The 20,940-nt window shown below is 39.3% G+C and overlaps 1 protein-coding gene and 1 pseudogene across 1 annotated transcript in view; one reads left to right on the top strand and one right to left on the bottom strand.

Moving 5' to 3' along the window:
• LOC103591709 overlaps window positions 1-1,433 on the bottom strand; it is a 3,414-nt pseudogene extending 1,981 nt beyond the window's left edge.
• A 10,080-nt stretch (window positions 1,434-11,513) lies between these two features.
• TAPT1 (transmembrane anterior posterior transformation 1) overlaps window positions 11,514-20,940 on the top strand; it is a 53,140-nt gene continuing 43,713 nt past the window's right edge. The window contains exon 1 of the mRNA XM_008574214.1: window positions 11,514-11,640. Within this exon, the coding sequence (XP_008572436.1) occupies window positions 11,614-11,640 (27 nt within the window). The 5' untranslated portion in view covers window positions 11,514-11,613. The remainder of the gene's footprint in view (window positions 11,641-20,940) is intronic.

The raw sequence follows: 20,940 nt of genomic DNA, 5'->3' as shown, positions 1-20,940 counted from the left end.
AGCCCCGGCTCCGCCCGGGTTGTGAGCACGCGGAGCGGCCGCGGCTTCCGTGGCTCCCGAAGCTCCACAGCGCTGACAGCTCCTCACACGGGTCTGCGCGCGGCCCCGAGGCCCCCGAGGCCCCCGGCTGGCCAGGTGCGCCCTAGGAGGGCTGCGGTCGGGGAAGTCCGACCCGGGGCCCTTGACGGCCCTTGCAAGGTCTTCGGTTGGCGGGCTTCTCCCGCGTCCACGGGAGCTCAGCCACGAGAAGCGCACGGCCGATGTCCTAAGGATATTTATGCCAAGGTGACTTCTCTGTTAAGCAAACTTGAGCCACAGAAACCTGTTAACTTGCCCTCCGATAGGTTTTTCGCAGACGCAGCTGGCGGTGTGGTAAGGACCGTGAGGCTCAGTAGTTTTGCCCAGAACAGAAATACTTAGTACACCTTAAAATGTTACACGTGAACTTTTCCTAAACTGAAACCTGCTCCCCCCCCCCCAAATTTTTGCTACATAAGAAAATACTTACTTACAAATTCTCCTTTCACTGATCGGTTTTATGCATTTTGTGTGAGCTCTAGGATTTTATTATCGTTCTTAAAGTTAAAAAGTGCGTTTGTATTCATATTGCAGTTGTGTGTTAGGCTTAAAAGGAGAAGGAAGATTGGGGCATGTATTTTTCATTGAATATAGAGTGATCACAATGTTTTAATTCTTGAGTAATTCTCAGTTTTGAACAGCAATCGGACCATAAACCCATTAAATTTCTCCCAATTAAAAAATTGCTTCTGGTGCTCAGGAGGGGCTGTATTAGCTGTTATTTCTTGCAGTTCATGCAAATAAATGTTTACATTATAAGGCTGACTGCATCATTGATTGTACTGAGTTGAAACTGTAGGAGTACTTAAAGGCCAGAAGTCTGATCAGATGAGATCCTAATTGATTTGCCAATTCCCAGAACTGAACATAAGTTAGATTTTGAAGAGGTCCATATCTCTGAAAAATGAAGTACAGACTGTGCTTTGTTAGGTCTTTTTCAATTAACCACTTAAAAATTCTTAGTCATACTTTTTTGGTTTGATTGTCAGATGCTTGCAGGAGTGTTTACTTTCTGAATTGGCAGGATCTAAGTAAGACAAAGCATTGAATCTGTCAGCTGTCTGTTTACTTAGGTTGACTTGAATATTAGAAGCACTCTGGTGCAAATTGAAATAGATGTGGCCGGATATCATTATAAATAATTTCTTTAAAATATTTCTGAGTTTGAGGAAAGCCAACATTTGTTGTTGCTTGAATAGAGAGGAAATGAAGTTGTCAAGAGCCTTTGGATGACTACAGATCCTGAGCTCTTGGAGTAACACCTACCACTCCTACTCTGGCTCTTCCTGGGATGAGACTGGATATCTGGACTTCCAAAGATTTCATCATACCACACACCCATTCTTCACCGTCATAGTTCACTGTTACTTAACATATTTAAAGCTGGACTTTTAACCCATAGTTGCAGAAAGTCTTCATCAGGGAGGCACTTCCAGCTTTAGCAATTGGGGATAGTCCTCATTGTTTCCTCAGTTCCATTGGTTTTGTAGTTAGTCTTGATTTGCCCTGTCACACTAGCCTTGGGGATCAGGACTTAGGTGAGAATCCCAGGAACATTTCAGCTGGTGTCACCAGCCATTGTTCCTGGCCGCCTTCTTTCCCACTGGTGTCTCTGCTGGTGTCCACCCTGCGACTTTGATGCCACATTTGGGGGAGGCTTCCTCACTAGAGATTAGGATTCTTTTCGCCTTTCTTCAACACCCAGGCTGCTAAATCCAGCACTGCTCCCTTCCACTAATCTCTAATCTTTCCTTCCCCTCCTTTCCAGAATTTAGAAAACTGTTCACTAGGGACTGGCCTGAGCCAGTGGGCCTTTGAGTGGCACCACCTAGTGTCATAAGAAAAGCATTTCTCCCTGAATCAAACTAGTCTTCCAAGGCTAGTTGCTCACACTTAAGGGGTTACTTGTCCATTTTTTATGCCTGGTCGTGCCTCTGATACTCTAGCACCCCTGCTCATGAGATTTAGACCCCCTCCTCAAGTTAGGACAGTTTTTGTTTTTCCTTTTGAAAGTCATAATCTTAGTGTCTTCGTGGCCTAACCATCAGTTAGTTCCAAAGTCTCCTTTATCATTTCTCCCAAGGAATTTAGGGCTCTTATAAATAAGATGTTTGTTGGTTGTTTCTATCAGCCTAGGATTCCCTAAATGGGTATACAGATTAGGTGCTATCCACACTTTCTTCACCCGAGTAAAATAAATCAAAATCAGAGTGTTTGAGTTTTTTTGTTTGTTTGTTTTATACCTGACCTTGTTGATTATATGTTTAGAAAATGTATATGTTTATTAGTTTGTGTATATACAGCTGTATATACCATAGACGTGTGTCTACATCAAGTGTAAGCTTGCTTTTTGTTTCTTTTCAAACTCTTCTATCATTTGGTTCCCTTTTTGACTTATGTACAGCCTGGCAGTAGGATGAAACTTGTCTCAGATGCTAGTACTTACACCTGAACATAGTTGAAAATGGCTATCCCACTCATTCCTATTTTCATTCACTCTCTGAGTGACCATTGTCTATTTCACTCTTGCCTGTGTGGTTCCTGGCCTTGGACTCTGGGTATAGTGGTCATCAAGAACTGCAGATTCACCTCCTCTGTCTTTTTTTCCCCCTACTCTTAAAAATACTACCAACTTCTATTATCCTTTTTGATGTAAGACCAAATAATAAGTACATATTATGTTTTCATGCTTGACTCTCTGTAAAAGTTCTAAGTGGGAGAGTTTCTGTATAGCCATATTCCCATTTAGGAATCTAGGTCCAACAAGTCTACTTTGGGCTAAGAATTAGGCAATCTTTGCCCTTGGCTTGGTTCAGTTGTTGAATTGCTTTGTTGACTCCATGCTTGCCTCAACTGCTTGCCTAATTCATTTGGCTCTGTTTCATAATGCCGCTACCAAATAGTTTAGTATCTGAAGTATCTAAGTCAGTTCTAGTCACCATGGAGATTTAACAGAAGGCTTGGTATTAAATAAGTGTAACACCTTCCAGTGAGGATGAAAGTAACATATGTAATGCAGGTGTTGGAGATGCATAGGGATACGTGTTGCTCCTGAAACAAGAGCCTGAAGTAAGGTGTGAATGAACATTATTGATTCGAATGGTTATAGTGCCATGAGGCTTTTTTTTTTTTTTTTCCTTTTTTAATGGTGACTCTTCACTTCTAGAGCTTAAACTTGTTGTCCATCTCTTTGCTTCTCTGCCTTTACCCATCATTAGACCTCTTGCTTTACCTTCATAAAAGAGATTGAACAAAGGCAGGAAGAAAGATTGAAACCCAGAAAAGCCAACTGATCTCCTTTTTAGCAATTCCCAAAGAAGATTTGAGTAGGGCAAAGGTTTTAACTGTTCATATGTCCTATTATTTGTGTAATGGGAAATTTAAGTTCTTCTTACAGATATGATGTTTATATTAAAATATGTTTTCATTTAGCCAGTCTTCCCCCTCCATAGAATATATTACATAGTTATCCCGATGGCCCCAAACATATCCTGATGAGTCATTAAAGGCTGACTGATTCTGAAATTGTGCTCTAGAGTTAATTAATTTCTTATTTACAAAAGAAAATAAAAATAATTATAAAACTAGATAGGAAACTTAATAACCACAACTCTCATACAGATAGACTAAAATTAGCTGCTTCCGACAAACTATTGCTCTGCTTTTAAAATTCTCACTTGCTATACTTAGTGTATGTAAACTGAATGAACAAACAAAAGTTACTCATTTTGGTCTTTGACCAGTTCAATATCTTGGCTTTTAAAAATGTTTAACTTCAACTTAGTTTACTCTCCAAAATTCAGCCCCAGCAGCTCATTTGTGCTCTAGTTTGGGCAATACTTGCACAAAAGAAGTCTCCGAAAGACTGTATAGCATTGACTGGCAGATTAATGGTATTCTCATCCCATTTTTAATCCCTTGCTTTGTAACCCTGTGGCCTTAGAAAAAGTCACTACTCTTTTTGTATCTGTTTTCTATCTATAAATTCATGAATATTCTACCTGTTCTTTACTTCCCTAAATGACACTGTAAGCATTTTTCCCTAAATGACACTGTAAACAGTTTTTTGAAGGTTTTAGGAACTTGATATACTGTATAAAATGGTTCCTTTACTCACGTTTGACTTAGGAAGGCAGAACTGCTGTTATAATTGATTTCCAGAAAAGCCGATTCCTAATTGGCCTTGTTACAAGGGTGAGTTTATATATTTGTGTAATAAACTTATATTTAATATTTCAGTGTAACTTTAGTAAAGTTTATTGAAATTTTATGTTATTTAAGACTATGGGGATTTGCATGTTTCATATTTTCCTGACAGACAGCCATATTACTTTACAATTTTTTTAATGCTCAACGCTATTTTAAGAAAGATATATTTAGGCATATTACTGAACATATAAAAATATTTATGGTTACTCATCACTTTTAATTCACACTTTTTAAATTCTAGGCTCTTATTTCTACAATAAGTTTTCTCAGAAGATAAGTAAACATAATATTTCTTCTTTTAGGGGTGAGGAAGAAGCAATTTATACTGTATTTTTTCTCAATTAAGATAATGGATCACAGAGCAACTCTGTGGTAGGAAAAGAATATTGATTAAAAATATGCTGGAGAAATTTATTTGGATTTATGATTTGTATTGTTTTTCTTATATTGAATATTCACAATTTTAGTTCTAATATAGAAGCACTTGTTTATGTTATAATTAAGTAGTAAAATACCTCTATTTTTAAAAGACTTTTACTGAATGATATTTCTTGTTAAGATCTGGATAAATGAACTAAAATTGGTTGGCACCTAAAAGTTGCCATTGTTCAGAAAATATGTATTTGGGGGCCGGCCAGGTGGCGCGCTGCTACAGTGCGCTGTTTGGGAGCGCGGCGGCGCTCCCGCCGAGGGTTCGGATCCCACATACAGACCGGGTGGGGCCCCGGGGGGGCGGGGGCCACATACAGACCGGGTGGGGCCCCGGGGGGGCGGGGGCCACATACAGACCGGGTGGGGCCCCGGGGGGGCGGGGGCCACATACAGACCGGGTGGGGCCCCGGGGGGGCGGGGGCCACATACAGACCGGGTGGGGCCCCGGGGGGGCGGGGGCCACATACAGACCGGCTGCTCACTGGCTGAGCGAGGGGGGGGCACAACACCGAGGGTTGCATCCCGTTGCCGGTCCTGGTCCGGTGCGGGCGCGACACTGAGGGTTGCGATCCGTTGCCGGTCAGGAAAAAAAAAAAAAAGAAAATATGTATTTGGGTAATTTTATTTTGGAAAAGGATTTGCTCTAAAATGTAAAGGCAGATATTTGGCATAACAAATGAGAATGACGCTTTTGCTAAGGAGGAAAAACCAGAGTATGGAAAAGTTAGGTTGTACTTAGTTATCAGAGTTCTTAAAGAGTGGTACACACAGGTAAAGAACAGTAGCCTTCCTAAATAATTAGCCAGGCAACTGTACTCAAAATCACATAACAGATAAGTTCAAATGGGTCTATAGAATGCTAGAAACAAATGTTCAACAAAACAAAAACAAATAAAAACACTGAAACACAGGTACACTTTGGCACTGAAGATTAAGTAATATCCTGCAAAATATAGCCTTCTCCAGGAAAAGGCTGGGGTGGACCAGCAGACAGAGCAGCGAGGCTAACTTGATAGCTTGGACAGGCACCCCACTCCCCTTCCTCCTTCTGCACAAACTGAAGCCAGGTTAGGGCTAGATCATCTTCTCTCGGTATAATTGTCAGATGGATGGACGATAATTGTGACATAGGGGAGAGAGCACGCCGGACTTAAGAGTTCATACAAATATCCAGGTTCTATTCTCAATTTGCCCCTTAACTTTTCAGTGGCTTTGGACAAGTCTCTTAACCTCTCTGAGCCTCAGTTTCTTAACTGCTCTCTTTAGCTCTTATAATTGTTGTGAGTATTACATGAAGTAATTTATGCAAAAACTTGTAAACTGTCTCATGCCGAAAGTGGAAGGATCCTAATCCCTTAAGCAGGGCCACTTCTCCAGGAATGGGTGGGAAGGAAGTATGATAAAGCTTTCCAGATATTTAACCCCATGAAACTTGTTTCTTGTTGTTGTTAGTATTCCTTTTATATATCTTGTAAAACCATTCCCCAGCCTGTTTGCATAGTGTTAGTTGTACGCAGAGACTACCCTTACATTCAGAACTCACTGGGGAGTGGACATCGGGAGCGTAAAGGAATGGGGTATTTGCTATCAAAAAGTTCATATTCTTGTAAGATAGCCAACTAGTGAACAATGTAGCTTCATCGAAGTAAGCCCAAGGTGCTATGGGGGCACAGAGAAAGGATGGGGATGGAGAGGGGCTTTAGTTTTCCAAAGAGTGGCCTGTTTACAAAATCACTTGAGACAATGATAGGCAAAATAATCTAGTGGTAAAAAGCACACACTTTAGCGGTAGACATCTTGACTTTGAATTCTGGCTCTACCACTTGCTTCCTGTGTGACCTTGGAGACCTCCTTATCCTCTCCGTGCCTTGGTTTTTCATCTGCAAAATGGACTTACCAGTAGAACTGTTGTGAGAAGTGTGCACTGGAAATATATTACGTTTTTATCATTTTTTTAAAGAGAATTCTCCATTGTAGAATATAAATTAGTGCATGTAATTAAAATTCTTATATTTCTAGAGGTAGAATCTTGACACAACATTATTTCGTATTTATAATATAGTTTAAACACTTTCTGTGTTTATATCATATGATAACCTGTTTACAGGAAATTAATCACTTAGGTTATATTGTTAAATATAATTGTTTGTCATTTTACCTTTTAATCCTAGAACCAGGATTGCAGAAAGTGCATCAGTAAACTAGGTGTGCATCAAACCAGAATTGGTTAATACAATAGAACTTGTGAAATTAATAGTAAATAGTTCAAGATGTTGTGTCATGCTTTGCTGTTTTCATAGACTTTCATACAGATACTCTCTTAGTCCCTCAGTGATCCTGTGTGGAAAGCAAGCAGGTAACAGGTGTTATATAACTGCTCTAAGCCTCAGTTTTCTCCTGTGAAATTGAGATCTGCTACTCGGTCAGGGTCACAGGACTAATGTGTGAGAAAGCCGGTGCTAGAACCCCCTTCTTTTGATTGCTAATCCCATTATCTTCTTATGGGTCATAACAAAACTCTTATCATGGTAAAAGCTGTCATCTGCAGTCACCAGGGAAGGTACCATTATGGAGAATAATTTTCTAAACATATAAGGGTATAGCTATCTACACCTTTTTATTTAATTTGCTTTTTTAAATTAAAATAATTGTGCAGTAACCTGTTTCTATATCTCTTTAACCCAGATGACATACTCCTGAGCTGCCAGCTTCTGTCCTTGCACTTACTGTGAACAAAGAGAATCTCCCATCCCTGAACCCAGTGCACTCACCAGCTGTGACTGTATCATAGCATCCTGTTCTCTCAGTGGGATTGAGGAGCAGGTGCCTGTTGGGTTACCCTTTACAGTCACTTAGACACTCATACAGAGTAGAGGCTCCTGTATCTTCAACAGTTCCTATGCTGAGTGAGGCATTAATAGCTTTTTGCTCTTTCTCTGCTAACTCCCCAGTCTTAGAACAAGTCTGGCTCAATCATGGGTTCTCTTCTCTTCTGGAGAACCTGGTGTTCTCTTCTTTTGCCGCTTCTGATTTCTGATTCTCGCTGTTATTTTTTTAATTGGTACATTTTTATTTTTTAAGCAATTCCGCCAATATTGAACATTTCGATTAATTCCAGTTTTTATATTCATATAGGTCATCTTTAAATAGAGAAATTTAGTGTTAAAGAAAGATTGAGAAATGCCAGAAGTTATATAACCAGAAGGAACAAATCATTCCCCAAAAGTTTAACCCAATCTGCCGTTTGCATCACTTCCTCAGTTCTCCTAAGTGTCAGTTCTGCTAGGCTGCCTACCTCCTGAGGGGACTGTAATTTGGCTACTCCATTTTGTGTCTTCATATGTCTTTCTTATCTCATTCATCTGCCTTTCCACTTCATCTTTAGCTTTTCACTTTTTGATTCTGTTTTTGCTCTCTCTCGCCACACTTTCCTCTATGATTTTTCTTCTCTTTCTCCGATCTATGTATTCTTTTAGCAAGCATCTGTTGAGCACATATTATACGCTGGGCTCCAAGGATGCGAAAGTGAATGAGAAAACCACAGCAGAAACTGAATGCAGTGTGCTGCAGGGAAACACAGGCAAGTGCAGGTGCTGTGGGAGCACACAGGGGGAAGGATGGGTTCTGCTGGGAAACGTAGCGCAGTTGTCACAGAGAAGGCAACGCCCCAACGTGTTCACTGTGCAAAATTGGAAGGGAATTCTCAGGCCAAGGAGCAGTATGAACCGATTGACATGTTTGGGAGGGAAGAAAAGTAGTGTAACCAGGGAATTGTGACCTAGAGCTTCAGGAGAGGCAGGTGTGACTGAAAAGACAGCCCCGGGCCAAGTCATAGGGGATCTGGTCTGCCAGCACTGAGGAGTTAAGACCTCATCCTGGAGGTGACGAAGAGCCACTGCAGGGTTTCAGCAGCATGATATCCGACCTGACCTGTGTGAGCATGCAGACTCTGGCCGCCAGATCATGTTAGGATTGAAGGGAGGAAAGATTGGAAGAAGGGCACTCATTCAGGAAGCTTTCACAGTAATCTGGAGAGAGATGATGAGAACCAAACTAGAGTGGAGTATAGAAAAAAGAGAGAAAGGTTCATGTTTCAGAGGAAGAATCCGTAGGGCTTGGTGAGAGGGGAGAGGAGATTGTCCGGATTGGCCCTGCGTTTCTAGCACAGTCACTGTCTCATTGCTGATGCCATGAACTAAAGTCAGGACTCTAGGAGAGGCACAGATTTTGTAGGGAAGACACGGGGTTCAGTTTTGCAGATGATAAGGTGTCTATGGGATATCTAGGTAGAGTTGACCAGGAGGCACTTGGAAATATGGCTCAGGAGTCAGAACTGAAGATATGGTGATTTTAGGATTTAGATGATGGTTTTAAGACCATCCAAGGAGATTAAGTATAGGAAACAAAAGGTGACCGAGGACATGTCAGAGAAAACAGCACTAAAGGGTGGCTGACGCTTGGTAGCTCACATTTTGTTAGTATGTAGTGAATAGAGCGCCAAACCAGCAAACACTTAGGGGTCAGGTAGCAAAGGAAAAGCCATCAAAGAGACTTAGGTCAGAATAGCCAGCCATCCAAGAGAGAAATGTGCCAGTGACAGGAAGGCAGAGTTTGGGGCAACAGGGAGGGACAGCGAAGCAGCAGGTTGGATGCTGTCTAGAGATTATGGTGAGGTGGGCTTTGGGGTTTAAGATTCAGAGTTCACTAAGGCCAGTGAAAGATTGTGTATCTCTTCTGCTTTCTGAATTATAATTGTGTATCTTTCTGCTTTTTACATGAAATAATTGATATTTATAGATGTTAGCTAATCAAAATGTTTTTTTCTTTCTAATTGGAAAACTGAACTGAGTATAATTTTTGATCTTTCGTTAGTTTTGGCTGTTCTTATTTGCAGCTTAAAGTTCTCCTCTTCAAAGAGCAGATCTTTTTCTGGTTCTAGCCAGCCTAGAGCATATTAGAAAGTTCCTAACCAAAAGTTTTACTCTACATGGATTTGGTTATACTAAGGCCTTTAAATCTGAAATCTGTTAATTTATACGATAGAGTTCACATCTTGTGTCCATTTAACCCACATGACTTCAACTGTAAATGTTCTGAAAAGAGAGAATATGGTACACACAGTGCATTTGATGATTCTGCCTGCCCATGCACTAGGCTGGCACAGGAGGAAGTCTGCTTTTCTCTCAGTCTGGTTCAATCCTAGATATCTCTCTTTGTATCACCAACTCTTCCAAAGAGATTATGAATCTGATCTTTAAAGAAGTGTATGTACATGTGTGTATGTGTAGACATATACATTTGGCCCTTCATATCCATGGTTTCCCACTCATGGATTCAGCCAACCGCAAATCAAAAATATTTTGGGGAAAAATTCCATGAAATTCTAAAAAGCAAAACTTGAATTTGCCACGTGCCAAGTACTGCATTGAATCCTCACAAAGAAGTGATATGTAGGCATTGTATTAGGTATTGTAAGTAATCTAGAGATGATTTAAAGTATATAGGAAGATGTGCATTGGTTATATGCAAATAGTGTACCACTATACACGTATAAGGGACTTGAGCATCTGTGCATTTTGATATCCTTAGAGGTCCTGGAACCAATCCCCCTTGAATACCAAGGGGGTGACTATGTAAAATATAAACCCTAAACGTAAGCAAGCAAGTCACTTGACATTATGCTCAGTGAACTAGGGATCCGTTTTAGTACTGGAGGAAGTAAGCCATTTTAGACCCATTGTTTACACTGAAAGTTAAGTCTGCTTCTAAGTCTTCCTAAGGCTTTTCAAGGGTATTTTTTACTATAAACTCTTTCCCCCTTACATGCAGACATGTTGGAGGAAACATCTGTACTACCTTTGGTAAAAAGACCCCAAGTCCAGCTCACAGCAGAGGACAGTTTGAAACCTTTTGCTATCCTGAGTTCTGGAGGAGAGTTGGGTCTCCTTCAGCGTAAGAGTGGGGAAGGTGTGTGTGCAGTAAGGGGTGCTGGGAGGTCATTGGGGCAATGGGCTGTTGGGAAGTGTCACACACTGGAAAGATTTGGGATCAAACATCTACTACCGAAGCTTATCACCACAAGTCTCCAGTCGTAGTGGAAAGTATTTAATCTCCTTCAGCCTCACTTCCTTGTCTGAGCTGAGATGACTGTGGATGAATTTGCCTCAGAGAAACAGAGGAAATAAGAGCAAATGAAAAAATCCAAGGAAAGCAAGGTTTTTCAGATCTGGTTGAGGTTTACTCTGTGTAACTATTGTGATTATCATCATGTTGGTAAGCCTTTACATAGGGAAATGGCATTAGACACTTTTGCAGAATCTCTGAGTCTGAACTAAGAAGCAAGCAATTGCACCAGTATCCATATAGTTCACCCAGTATAGTTCTTGGACTGAAGCAATGCCTGTTACGTGACTTGGCTCCCTTTTGATTCTGTATACCCATCTGATACATTTTTTTTCCCTCCTTTATCTCTTCATCAGTCCAGGTCCTGCATCACCTGTAAGACCAGGACTGGACTCTCACAAAGTGTTCTTCTGACTGATCTGGCTTTTAGTAATCATTCCCTTCCATATTCCTGTGGTGTTGTCAGTTTACACCACAAAGAGCAGCAATTTTCTCAACAATATTTGCTGATCATTTGTTCACTTGTTCAGCTCTATACACAGAATTACAGATTGCTTTGTTTTATTCTCGTTTTGTTTTATATGTGTATTACCTATGGCCCCATCTAGCATGTACGTTCCTTGATAATACTGTTCTTTTTGTTTTGTGTCATTTTCTTTTTCTGTAGAGCTTTCATTGTTGAGGTTCCTAAGTGCTGAACTAACAAGAGGGTACTTCCTCGAACATAACGAGGCCAAGTATACAGAAAGAAGAGAAAGAGTATACACTTGTATGCGAATACCACGAGAATTGGAGAAGGTACCATTTTTTTTCATTACCAGACATCATTTTGAAATGTCAAAGTGTTAATTATGTTACAAAAATTGTTAATAGCTTGAGTTTTTAAAATATTGGAAATAATGTGATAAGTAATTAAATATATTGGGGAGTAGGAATTCCCTTATAGAAAGAAGCTTTAAAAGTGACATTTTTAGTTAAGAACCAACAATAGTATGTTAATAGAATTTATCATAATCCTAAATATTTTACGTATTAAACTTATATTTCTGTGTGCCACATCCAAATAACTTTTTCCAAGGAATTAATCTCCACTTCTGTACTCTTTAATTCTCTTCAGTTTTGTTTTACTAGAAGCAGTTTTTTCCCACTCAGCATGATAAATTATCTAATTTCAGCCTTTTTTAAGGTTTCAGCTTCTCAGCCCTCATATTTAAAAGCATAAATGACAGTCTCTTCACAGAAAAAGATGATTTGTTTAGCCTTCATTACAGGAAGCATCCCATGCTAGGGTAAGCACAGAAACAGCAGCACTTAATCTTTATCTTATTCCCTTGACTGTGCCTTAGCCTACTATCAAGACCTATCAGATGTGACAGGAAAGCTGCTCTTTTTCTTCTAAGTACTGCTAGAGTTGGTGAGTCTGAGTGTCTCCAAAATTTCTTGTAAATAAAGCTTGTAATAGTCTGATCATTTCCTTAGAATCATACTTTCCATTGGGGGCTATCAGAAGAGTTTGGTTGGTTTGCCTTACCATTGCATTGTAATGACAAGAGGTGCAGTAGGAAGAACCCAGCTGGTTTGGCTGATGTTCTTTTATTTTTCTGTTTGGTAGAAGGAAGAGAGCCAAATGTAGAGGGACATTTTCAGAAACATTGCTTTACGTAGGTTCTTGGTAGAATGTCACTTGCTGAAGTTGTAGGGAGTTCTGTGTTAGGGTGACCTGTAGAGAGCTAGGGAGCAAGCAACAGTTGGAGAGAAAACAAAATAGGACAGTGGTTTGATTGCCGTTGATGAGGATCATTAAACATGCATCATTATGGCTGTATTACTGCTGTTCTAGGGAGGACCAGGGTTCTGTGGAGGAGCCCAAGGGACCGATAGATGAGGACAGAGATGGAGAGGTATGTGAGGCTCTCTCTGCAGTGCTCCTCCCCCAGCGCAGCAGCAGCTCTATTTATATATTGGGGTTTATATAAGGTTTTGTCTGGGGCATGGCTGAGGGAGAGGCATGTTTCTTCTGCTCAGAAAAAAATAAAAGATTAAATTAATTCTTGTGTCTTAAAACACTGTTAGGTTGCTGTTCAAAGCTTGCTGTTTTCTTCCGGTGAAAAGCCATGAGATGGAGCCTGAGTACACAGTGCAGAGGCAGTGGCAGGGACGGTCTACGGGGACCTGTATTTGTACAGGAGAGTGCCAGCCACCCTCAGCTCTTACGCACCTGGCCTTGGCCCTCTACAGGGATTTTTTTGCTCCAACCTGTCTGAGCAGTTCTGGACTCCCATTTTTTTTTTGCAGGATTTACCTGCAACCTACAGTCAGACTTTATGAACACAACCAAAGGGCTGCTGCAAAGTGAGGCCATGTCTGGCTGACCCCTTTTCTTTCCCCTCCTGTGGCAAAACTACTGAGTGCAGCAGCATCCACTCATAATTCTGTCACCTCACCAGATGCAGGTCAGCACACACCTCCTTCTCCATTCTTCAGTAGTAACATTGAAATTACAGGCAACGTTTCTAGGTAGGTTTCTCACTGAATACTGTAATCATTTCTTGTTTGTTATTGTGAAAATGTACACAGGTCTTGGTGAGACTCAAGTATAAACCAGTGTTTTTAAACTATGTTCTACTATAAGATCACTGATGGGTCAAGTAATCCATATGGTTAGTTGCCGTTGGGGTTTTTATTTTTATTTTTTGGAGAAAAGAATAGACAAAGTACCAGAGACAATTGCCTGTATTAAGGGGTAAGTATTGTTTCATGAAACTTTGGTTTCATTTATATGAATGTAAAATATGTGTTAGAAAAATTGAGTTAACTCTGCTCATACATAATAATTTTTTCATAGTTTTTGTTTCCCATTATAGAAGCTTTAAGCCTATTTAGGAAGATTTAGTCTCTTAGAACAATACTTCAGAAACTTTATAGCTTGAATATACACAAGGATGTCATGCTTTTCAGTTTAGAGAAATTTCTTCTTAACTTCTAAGATCAAGAGAAACGTAGAAGAAAGCAGAGTTAGGTTTCAGTTTAATTCCAGGATTGAATATCTCTCATTATGGCATGAATTTACTCTGATATCTCTAAGGTCTTTATTTTATAAAAGTAGGGTTTCACTTAAAGCTTGTATTTTAAGAGTTGAGAATCTATCTAGACAAATTAATCTAAATTACTTTTTATTGGTTTTCTTTTTGTTTGTCTATTCTAATGTATAATTTCTTGCTCATTTTTTTCTCGTTTTTTGGTAAATGCTATCATATTTTCACCTAACCTTTCTGGGAGAGAAACTTGAAAATTAAAGAGCACTTTGCTTCTACAAGGGATGCAAATACTATAAAACATGTAATTAATATTTACACTTTAAGGTCAAAAGAAAGGTCAACTCAATATCTCTTACTGAACATGTTTACTAATGTAAAAAATATCCCAAAATTCTTGTTGCTGAATAAACACCTTATACTTGACATTTAGCATAGGTGAATTGCTTATAGATTTAAAATAGTATTTCCAATTATTAGCACTTTTTTTCCACACTTGAGCTTCTTGCTGTTATGTAAGGCTATGAAATTTTGGAGTGTTTTATTGGCTTTTGGGGGGAGCATTTCTTCTCTTCTACCACAAATCCCTCTTCCCCCTTCCCTCACACACCCCTTGGGTTCTTGTCGTAGATCTGCTACTGACTACTTATGTGGTCCACTTTGGGAATTTTATTTTTCTCTTCCATACAGCTGAGGAGACTGAACTATGCTTTCTCCGCATTCTAAATTGGGAGGCAGGATAGTGAAGTGTTTAAGGGGATGAACTCTGAAACCAGGCTGCCTGGCTTTGAATCTTGGCTCCACAGTTTATTAGCTGTGAGTGCTCGAGCAATTCACTTAACCTTCCTGTGCCTCAGTTTTCTCATCTGTGTATTAATTATATGGTAAGCCTATAGAAGGGTTTTAAAATCTTTGACAACCCTCACTTCAGCAAATTGGGGGAATGCCCTGACTTGGTAGAAGAAGAGGAATTTTGGAAGGTTTCTTGTCACCAGGTTGCATTCCAGTGGATGTGTCCTTGCAGTAGAAGTGACTTTCATCTTAGGGCTGTGCTTAGCTGGAGGTGATTGGGAGAGGCCTGGTTTTCATGGTTCCCCTGTGTCCCAGTTTTATCTCACTTTATACTTTTAATCTTCCTGCTTTGCTTGCCACTAAACTTGGCTCTGCTAACCCTGCAAGGGATGTGCTTCTCTGATGCTCAGCCCTCTTGGATTGCTGACCACAGGTAGAAAGAGCCTCTAGGGAAAGCTGATTTCTTCCCTCTTTCCTTTTAGCTATGCTCTTTTGGAGTAAAGCTAATCTCTTTCGTGAAGGACTGAACAGATGGCTATAAGAGGTAAAACACCCTACCATTTTCTGCCAAGTCCTCTAGAATCTGGCTTCAGCAGGCTCACGACTAGAGTCTGCAGTTAGGACAGATGATGGGATGATTTAACTAGCTGCTTGGTGAAATCAGAGCCAGGGATCACCTGTTTCCTACAGTGGAAATTCCTGGTGAGTGATTTCTCAGTGCCTATACCCACCATGACTTGGTCAGTTACATCCCATGTCTAGCATCCATTTCCCTGTAAATAATAAAACAAATAGTATTTATCAATAAGGATTAGGTGCTAGGCACTGTCCTAAGCGCTTTAAATGTATTCATAGTAAGTCTCAATGATGTCATGAGATACACTAGTATGAAATACATATGTACTATTAAAGTTCCGTTTCCTTCACTGCCTGCTGTGGCTGTCTTTTGTTGACTTCCAGACAGATCCACCTTCATCCCATGCTTTGGTGGAGGCAAGTGCTAGTATACATTCTGCATTTTGACCCCATAGGAAAAATTTACCATGCATCACCTACAAAATTATCCTTGTCTGAGAAGTTATTTTGTTATCTGTGTGAATCTAAAACTTCATTAAAGAAATGCTATCATAGTATTTTCTAAAATTTCCTGATATATTTAAATGTTAATTTACAGAGATAATGATCACTTATTCACTTATTTATTAATTTGTTCTATCTATATTTTGAGTACTTTCTGTGTTCCAGGCACTTTTGCAGTGTGGAAGTACAAAGATAAACCAAAGACTTAGAACTTAGCCTGCCAGGAGATATCAAATACATAAGTAATTATAACAGAAGATCCAAAGTGATACACGCCATTAAATACTAGAAATAAAATGATACTAAGAATTTAGAGAAGTGAAAAGTTTGGTGAGAAGACAGGCCTGAGGAAGAGGACCAGGGGAGAATTTGTGTAGGTAATGGCAAGGCAATGAGAAAAAGAGGTAGATTTTGTACAGGCAGCATAGTATGTGTGTGCATATGTCCAGAGGTGGGCAATTATTCAGTATGGACAAGAAACCTCCAGTACACTGTGGAAAGATGGGCTGGTTCCAGGGTATGTTAAATGGTCAGGCTAAAGAGTTTAGAATCTAGGCTCTGGGAGGAGACTATTAAAGCTATATTTCTTAGGAATGCTTTTAGCTGTATGTAACAGAAAACCTAGCAAAGTGACTTAAACAAATAGGAAGCTGTTTTTTTTTTTTTTAACAAGTCTAAAAGAAGGAAGTCTCAGTTGTTCCAGCAGATTGATAAAGCCATCATGGACCCAAGTCCTTTTTATCTTTCTGTTTTGCCATCCTTGGCAAATTGGTTTTTGGTCCTCTTGATTGTTGCCTTTTAATAGAAAGATGATAGCTGTGACCTTGGGCATTGCGTCTCCACTAAAATCAGAAAGAAGGGGGGATGGGCAGTGCCACCTTTTTGACTGTACCTTTTATAAAGAATTAAAAACTTTCCCAGAAACGCCCCAGAATACTTCTACTTCTGTCTTGTGGGCCAAAATGAGTTCTGTAGCCATCTGCAGCTGCAAGGAAAACTAGGACAGCGAATATTGTGCTTTTCTTAAAAACAGAGAAAAGAGTAGGGGTTAGCCACCCCTCAGAGCTCTGCTTCTGGAAAATTAGTATAGTGATATTCAACGTGGACTGGAAATGAGGCAAGCAGGAAGAGCGCAGGATCCTTAAATGTGTTTAGTCTTTCTATAAGTTAAAATCTTTGAGTTACTTATTTACGTCTTATGACATTTATTCCTTGTCTTAAATATATGTTAGATATAGGTTGTGATTATTATGAAGGCTTTTATCAAAATTACTTCTCTTCCGTGGTTGCGTATGTTCATGTAATCTTGCCTATCATAAAAGGTTGAACTAAAATGAAAATATATTTTTATCTTTTCTTTACCTTGTAATTCTGTAATTTTTGTCATCCTTTATTTCATTGTTGCCATGCTTTGTACATTGTAATTATTTAATACATTTTTCTAAATATTGAACTCAACTACTTAGACTTAAGAACTACTTAGAACTACTTAGTTTCCTTAAGAATCTAGTGAACTTTTTAAGCCTTATATTTGTCAGGTTGAAGGTATAAGTATTGATATACAGTATAGGAATAGAATATTGTTATTCCTAGGCATAGACTGTTGTTATCATTGGAAGGTGGAAAGTTTACTGTCACACAGGGTTATTATTTGTGATCAAGCATCAACAATCTTAGCTTTTCATCCCAGGTCTGTCATTCACACCTTAGTGGCCTGACCAAGGCATTGAATCTCCTTTGGGTTTCACTTTCTTCATCTAAGATTAGAAGGTTGGACTAGGTCATCTCAAGAGTTCTAATTAGTCCATGACTCTCTGAATGAGTTTGCCTAGAAAGGAGAGAGGAAACGGTGGAGAGTGGGGTGATAGGAGGGGTACACATAGAAAAATTCACAGTAAGAGAAATTTTGAATGCCTAGTGATATGCTCTTAGTGAAGTAGATTCGAAGCTTTATAAAAAGTGAGCAGGAAAGGAAAATTCTTTTCTAAACTTCTTTACTCCTACTTTATAATTAACACACCAAACCAGTGATCCTCAACTACCAGGTGGTATTTGGTGGTCACAGTGGAGGAGGTTATTCAGAGTATCCAGAAGATGGCTTGTGTAATTCAAAGAGGTATATTCCAAAATCATTGTGCTACTTTTATTTTAGCTATAACATTTTTCTTATTTTGAAATTTCAATGGCATTAAAAGGAGGACAGGAGATTTTTGTCAAAAAGGGAAACAGATGCTTTTAAAAGATTAAGAAACCCTGCTCTGTTCCTCACAGAAAGAGGTTGGCAGTTTTGATGGTTTCTTTTGAAGCAGGTATTTTTCAAATAGAGCAGTAGTAGTAGGTTCAAAATAAGAGCGGGTTGTAAAAATTTTCACAAGCATGTAATGTTTTGTTGACCTACAGTGTTACAAAATTATTTTCATTTTGCAATTTTCTTATCATTGATGTTCAGATGTTAAAAACTAATGTTACATCTTTTTAAAATATATATTACATATATATATATATATATATATATTACATATATATATATATATATATATATATATGTAATGCCCAGTGGTAGGTTTGAGGCTAGATGGATGAATGACAAGAGTCATTAGTAGAAACAGTGCTTCAGTTTTCTGCAGACTGACTGAAGTCCTGGCCCTGCCTCTACTGCTCAAGAACTTGGGCAAGCTTCTTAGTCCACTGCGAAATGGGGTGATGCTTCCCTCCTGCAAGAGTGGAGGGGAAGGTGGAGGCTTCTGAAGCGCTTCCAGACAAGGTCACCTGGAGGCAGAGGGCAGTGACCATTTCTTTCCTTTGTTTTCATTTACAGCTTTTTTTTATTCTAAAGTGGAATCACAAGAACCACATCATTAATTAAGCAGAAGATTATTTTGAAATAGTTATACATTTTGATAAATCTCTGCATTTTCAAATTGAATATCTGAGGTAGGCCGGTTAGCTCAGAGCACGGTGTTGATAACACCCAGCTCAAGGGTTCAGATCCTTGTATCCACCAGCCACCAAAGAAAATGAAACAAAATAAAATAAACTGAATACTTGCCATTTGGAACTTAGGGCTTTCTGTTCATTTTTTGTGCAAAGAACTTCCCAGTCTGTTGCAGCTCACCCTCTGCTCCCTGTAGCCAGTTTGAACTGTCTTCACTGCCTTTGGTAGCTGCCCAGAGAGAGAACTAAATTTCAACCTGCCTGCCTATCTGGGGACCTGATTTTCAGACCAAGTTACCACCCTATAGTGAGTCATGAATTTAGTGAGACTGGCCTTATTTTTTAAAACCAGAGTAGAAAATATCAGCATGTATTTTATAGAGTAAAAGTAAGTTTTATTTTGGTGAAGTTTTTCTTTAGTTTTTTTGTTGAGTATGTGTATGAATCTGTACATAGTGAATTGCAGTGCAAATAATGTGTATTTCTAACTGCAGGCTGTGGTCAGAGTTTGAATTGTCTTCTTTGAACGGTGAGCTCCTTTGCAAGATTTTGACTTTCTTAAATCAAAGAATGTATATTTTATTCAGCTGTCACAGTCTCTGCCACTTAAAATCTGTACAGTAAATGTTTGATGAAGGGAGGGATGGAGGAACAAATCAAAGAATGAGCTAGCCCTGGAAAGGTTTTCACACAAAACTTATAGCATTTTGTCTCCCACCTGTGGGAAGATGCATATCTGCCACAGAATGGAAAAGTGAAAAAGCCCAGAACTCTGGTGTGTGCTTTCATCTTGAACTATTTTCATTATGCGTCGGTTCTTTGCCATATTTTATTTTCTGCTTTTTGTTATATAAGCAATTGCCAGTGTGAGGATATGACGTTCATTATAAGATCTTCTCTGTAAAGGTGAGAAACATTTAAAGTAAGGTGAGACATTTCTATGATGTAGATGAGGGGAGGGGAGGCAGGAATGGCTGGAGGTGCGAAGAATGGGAAGTGGGAGGAGAGTGATGGATCTGATGCATAGGGGATGACTGTCAGCGAGCAGGACAGATCGTCACCTGTGATTTAAAGAGGTATATTCCAAAATCATTGTCCTTCTTTCCTTTTAGCCACAATGTTGTATTTATTTTGAAATTTCAAATGACATTTAAAGGATGGGGCAGGAGATTTTTATGTTTCTCAAAAGGGAAACAGTGGCATATGTCACTGACTTCATTACTTTATCATCACACCTTGTATATTTAAGGGGAAATTTTCATTAACTGTTATGTAAGAATGCTTGAATATTTTATGATGATTTGGTCCAAGCACAAAGAAAATAGTAATTATTTATTTTATCAAGATGCCATACAAATTAACTGAAGTTGTGGACATACCCTTTATTTTCATTAATAATATATACTCAAAGCTTTTAATTCTTAATAACTTATTTTCAGTGGTAGCAATAAATCTAAATATGTGAATTTTTATGCCTCTTATAAGTTTGATTCATTAAATTCCTATTATTTTTGCATTTTTAATGACACTAAGCAAATGACAAGACGGGTTAGCACAAAGAAAACCGCCTTAACCCCTGTGCCTAGTAAAGTTACCGAGTGAGATCTTTTTGCCCTGCTCAGACTGCTTCAAAAAGAAAATGCAGGGCCTTGGGTCAGATAGTGCTGGGCTTGAATGCCAGTTTCTTTACTCTGACCCACGGCCTTGGCCTTGCTCACATTCAGCCTTCAAGCTGTGGTTTCCTCGTGGGTCAAGCAGGGCTGATAAGAGCCGTTTGGAGGGTTAAGTAGTAAGCGTGCATGGAATACCGCAAGCACAGGAGACTCTTCAAACTTCTGAGTCACTGTGCAAATTCAGTGAGCTGTGATGTGTATATTATTCTCCACAGAGCTAGGTTCACACTGCACACCAGTTTCTTTATGTCTTTCATTCAAGGATGATGTTTTCAGGATGATATTTTCATTTACTCTTTTAGGAAATTTTCTCATTTTCATATGTAAAGAATTTAAAAGAATGCTGCTTTATGAGAAGGTGTAACATCAGAACAATAGCTATGTAATTTAGTCACATTTCCAAACCCTGAAAGTCATTCTGTTGCTTTTCTTTGTGCTGTGTATTCTCACATACGTGAATGATTTCTTTCCACCCAGCTGGAATTTCTTTACTTGTTGCATCTTACTTTCCCTCCATCTCACTGTCGAGAGCAATCATATTAACAGTTCCAAGTAGTCGAGCTACGCACCTGCACACAGCAAGA

This window comes from Galeopterus variegatus, unplaced genomic scaffold (genome assembly GCF_000696425.1).
Source record: "Galeopterus variegatus unplaced genomic scaffold, G_variegatus-3.0.2 Scaffold1014, whole genome shotgun sequence".
NCBI lineage: Eukaryota > Metazoa > Chordata > Mammalia > Dermoptera > Cynocephalidae > Galeopterus > Galeopterus variegatus.
This window is presented reverse-complemented; position numbering and strand designations above follow the sequence as displayed.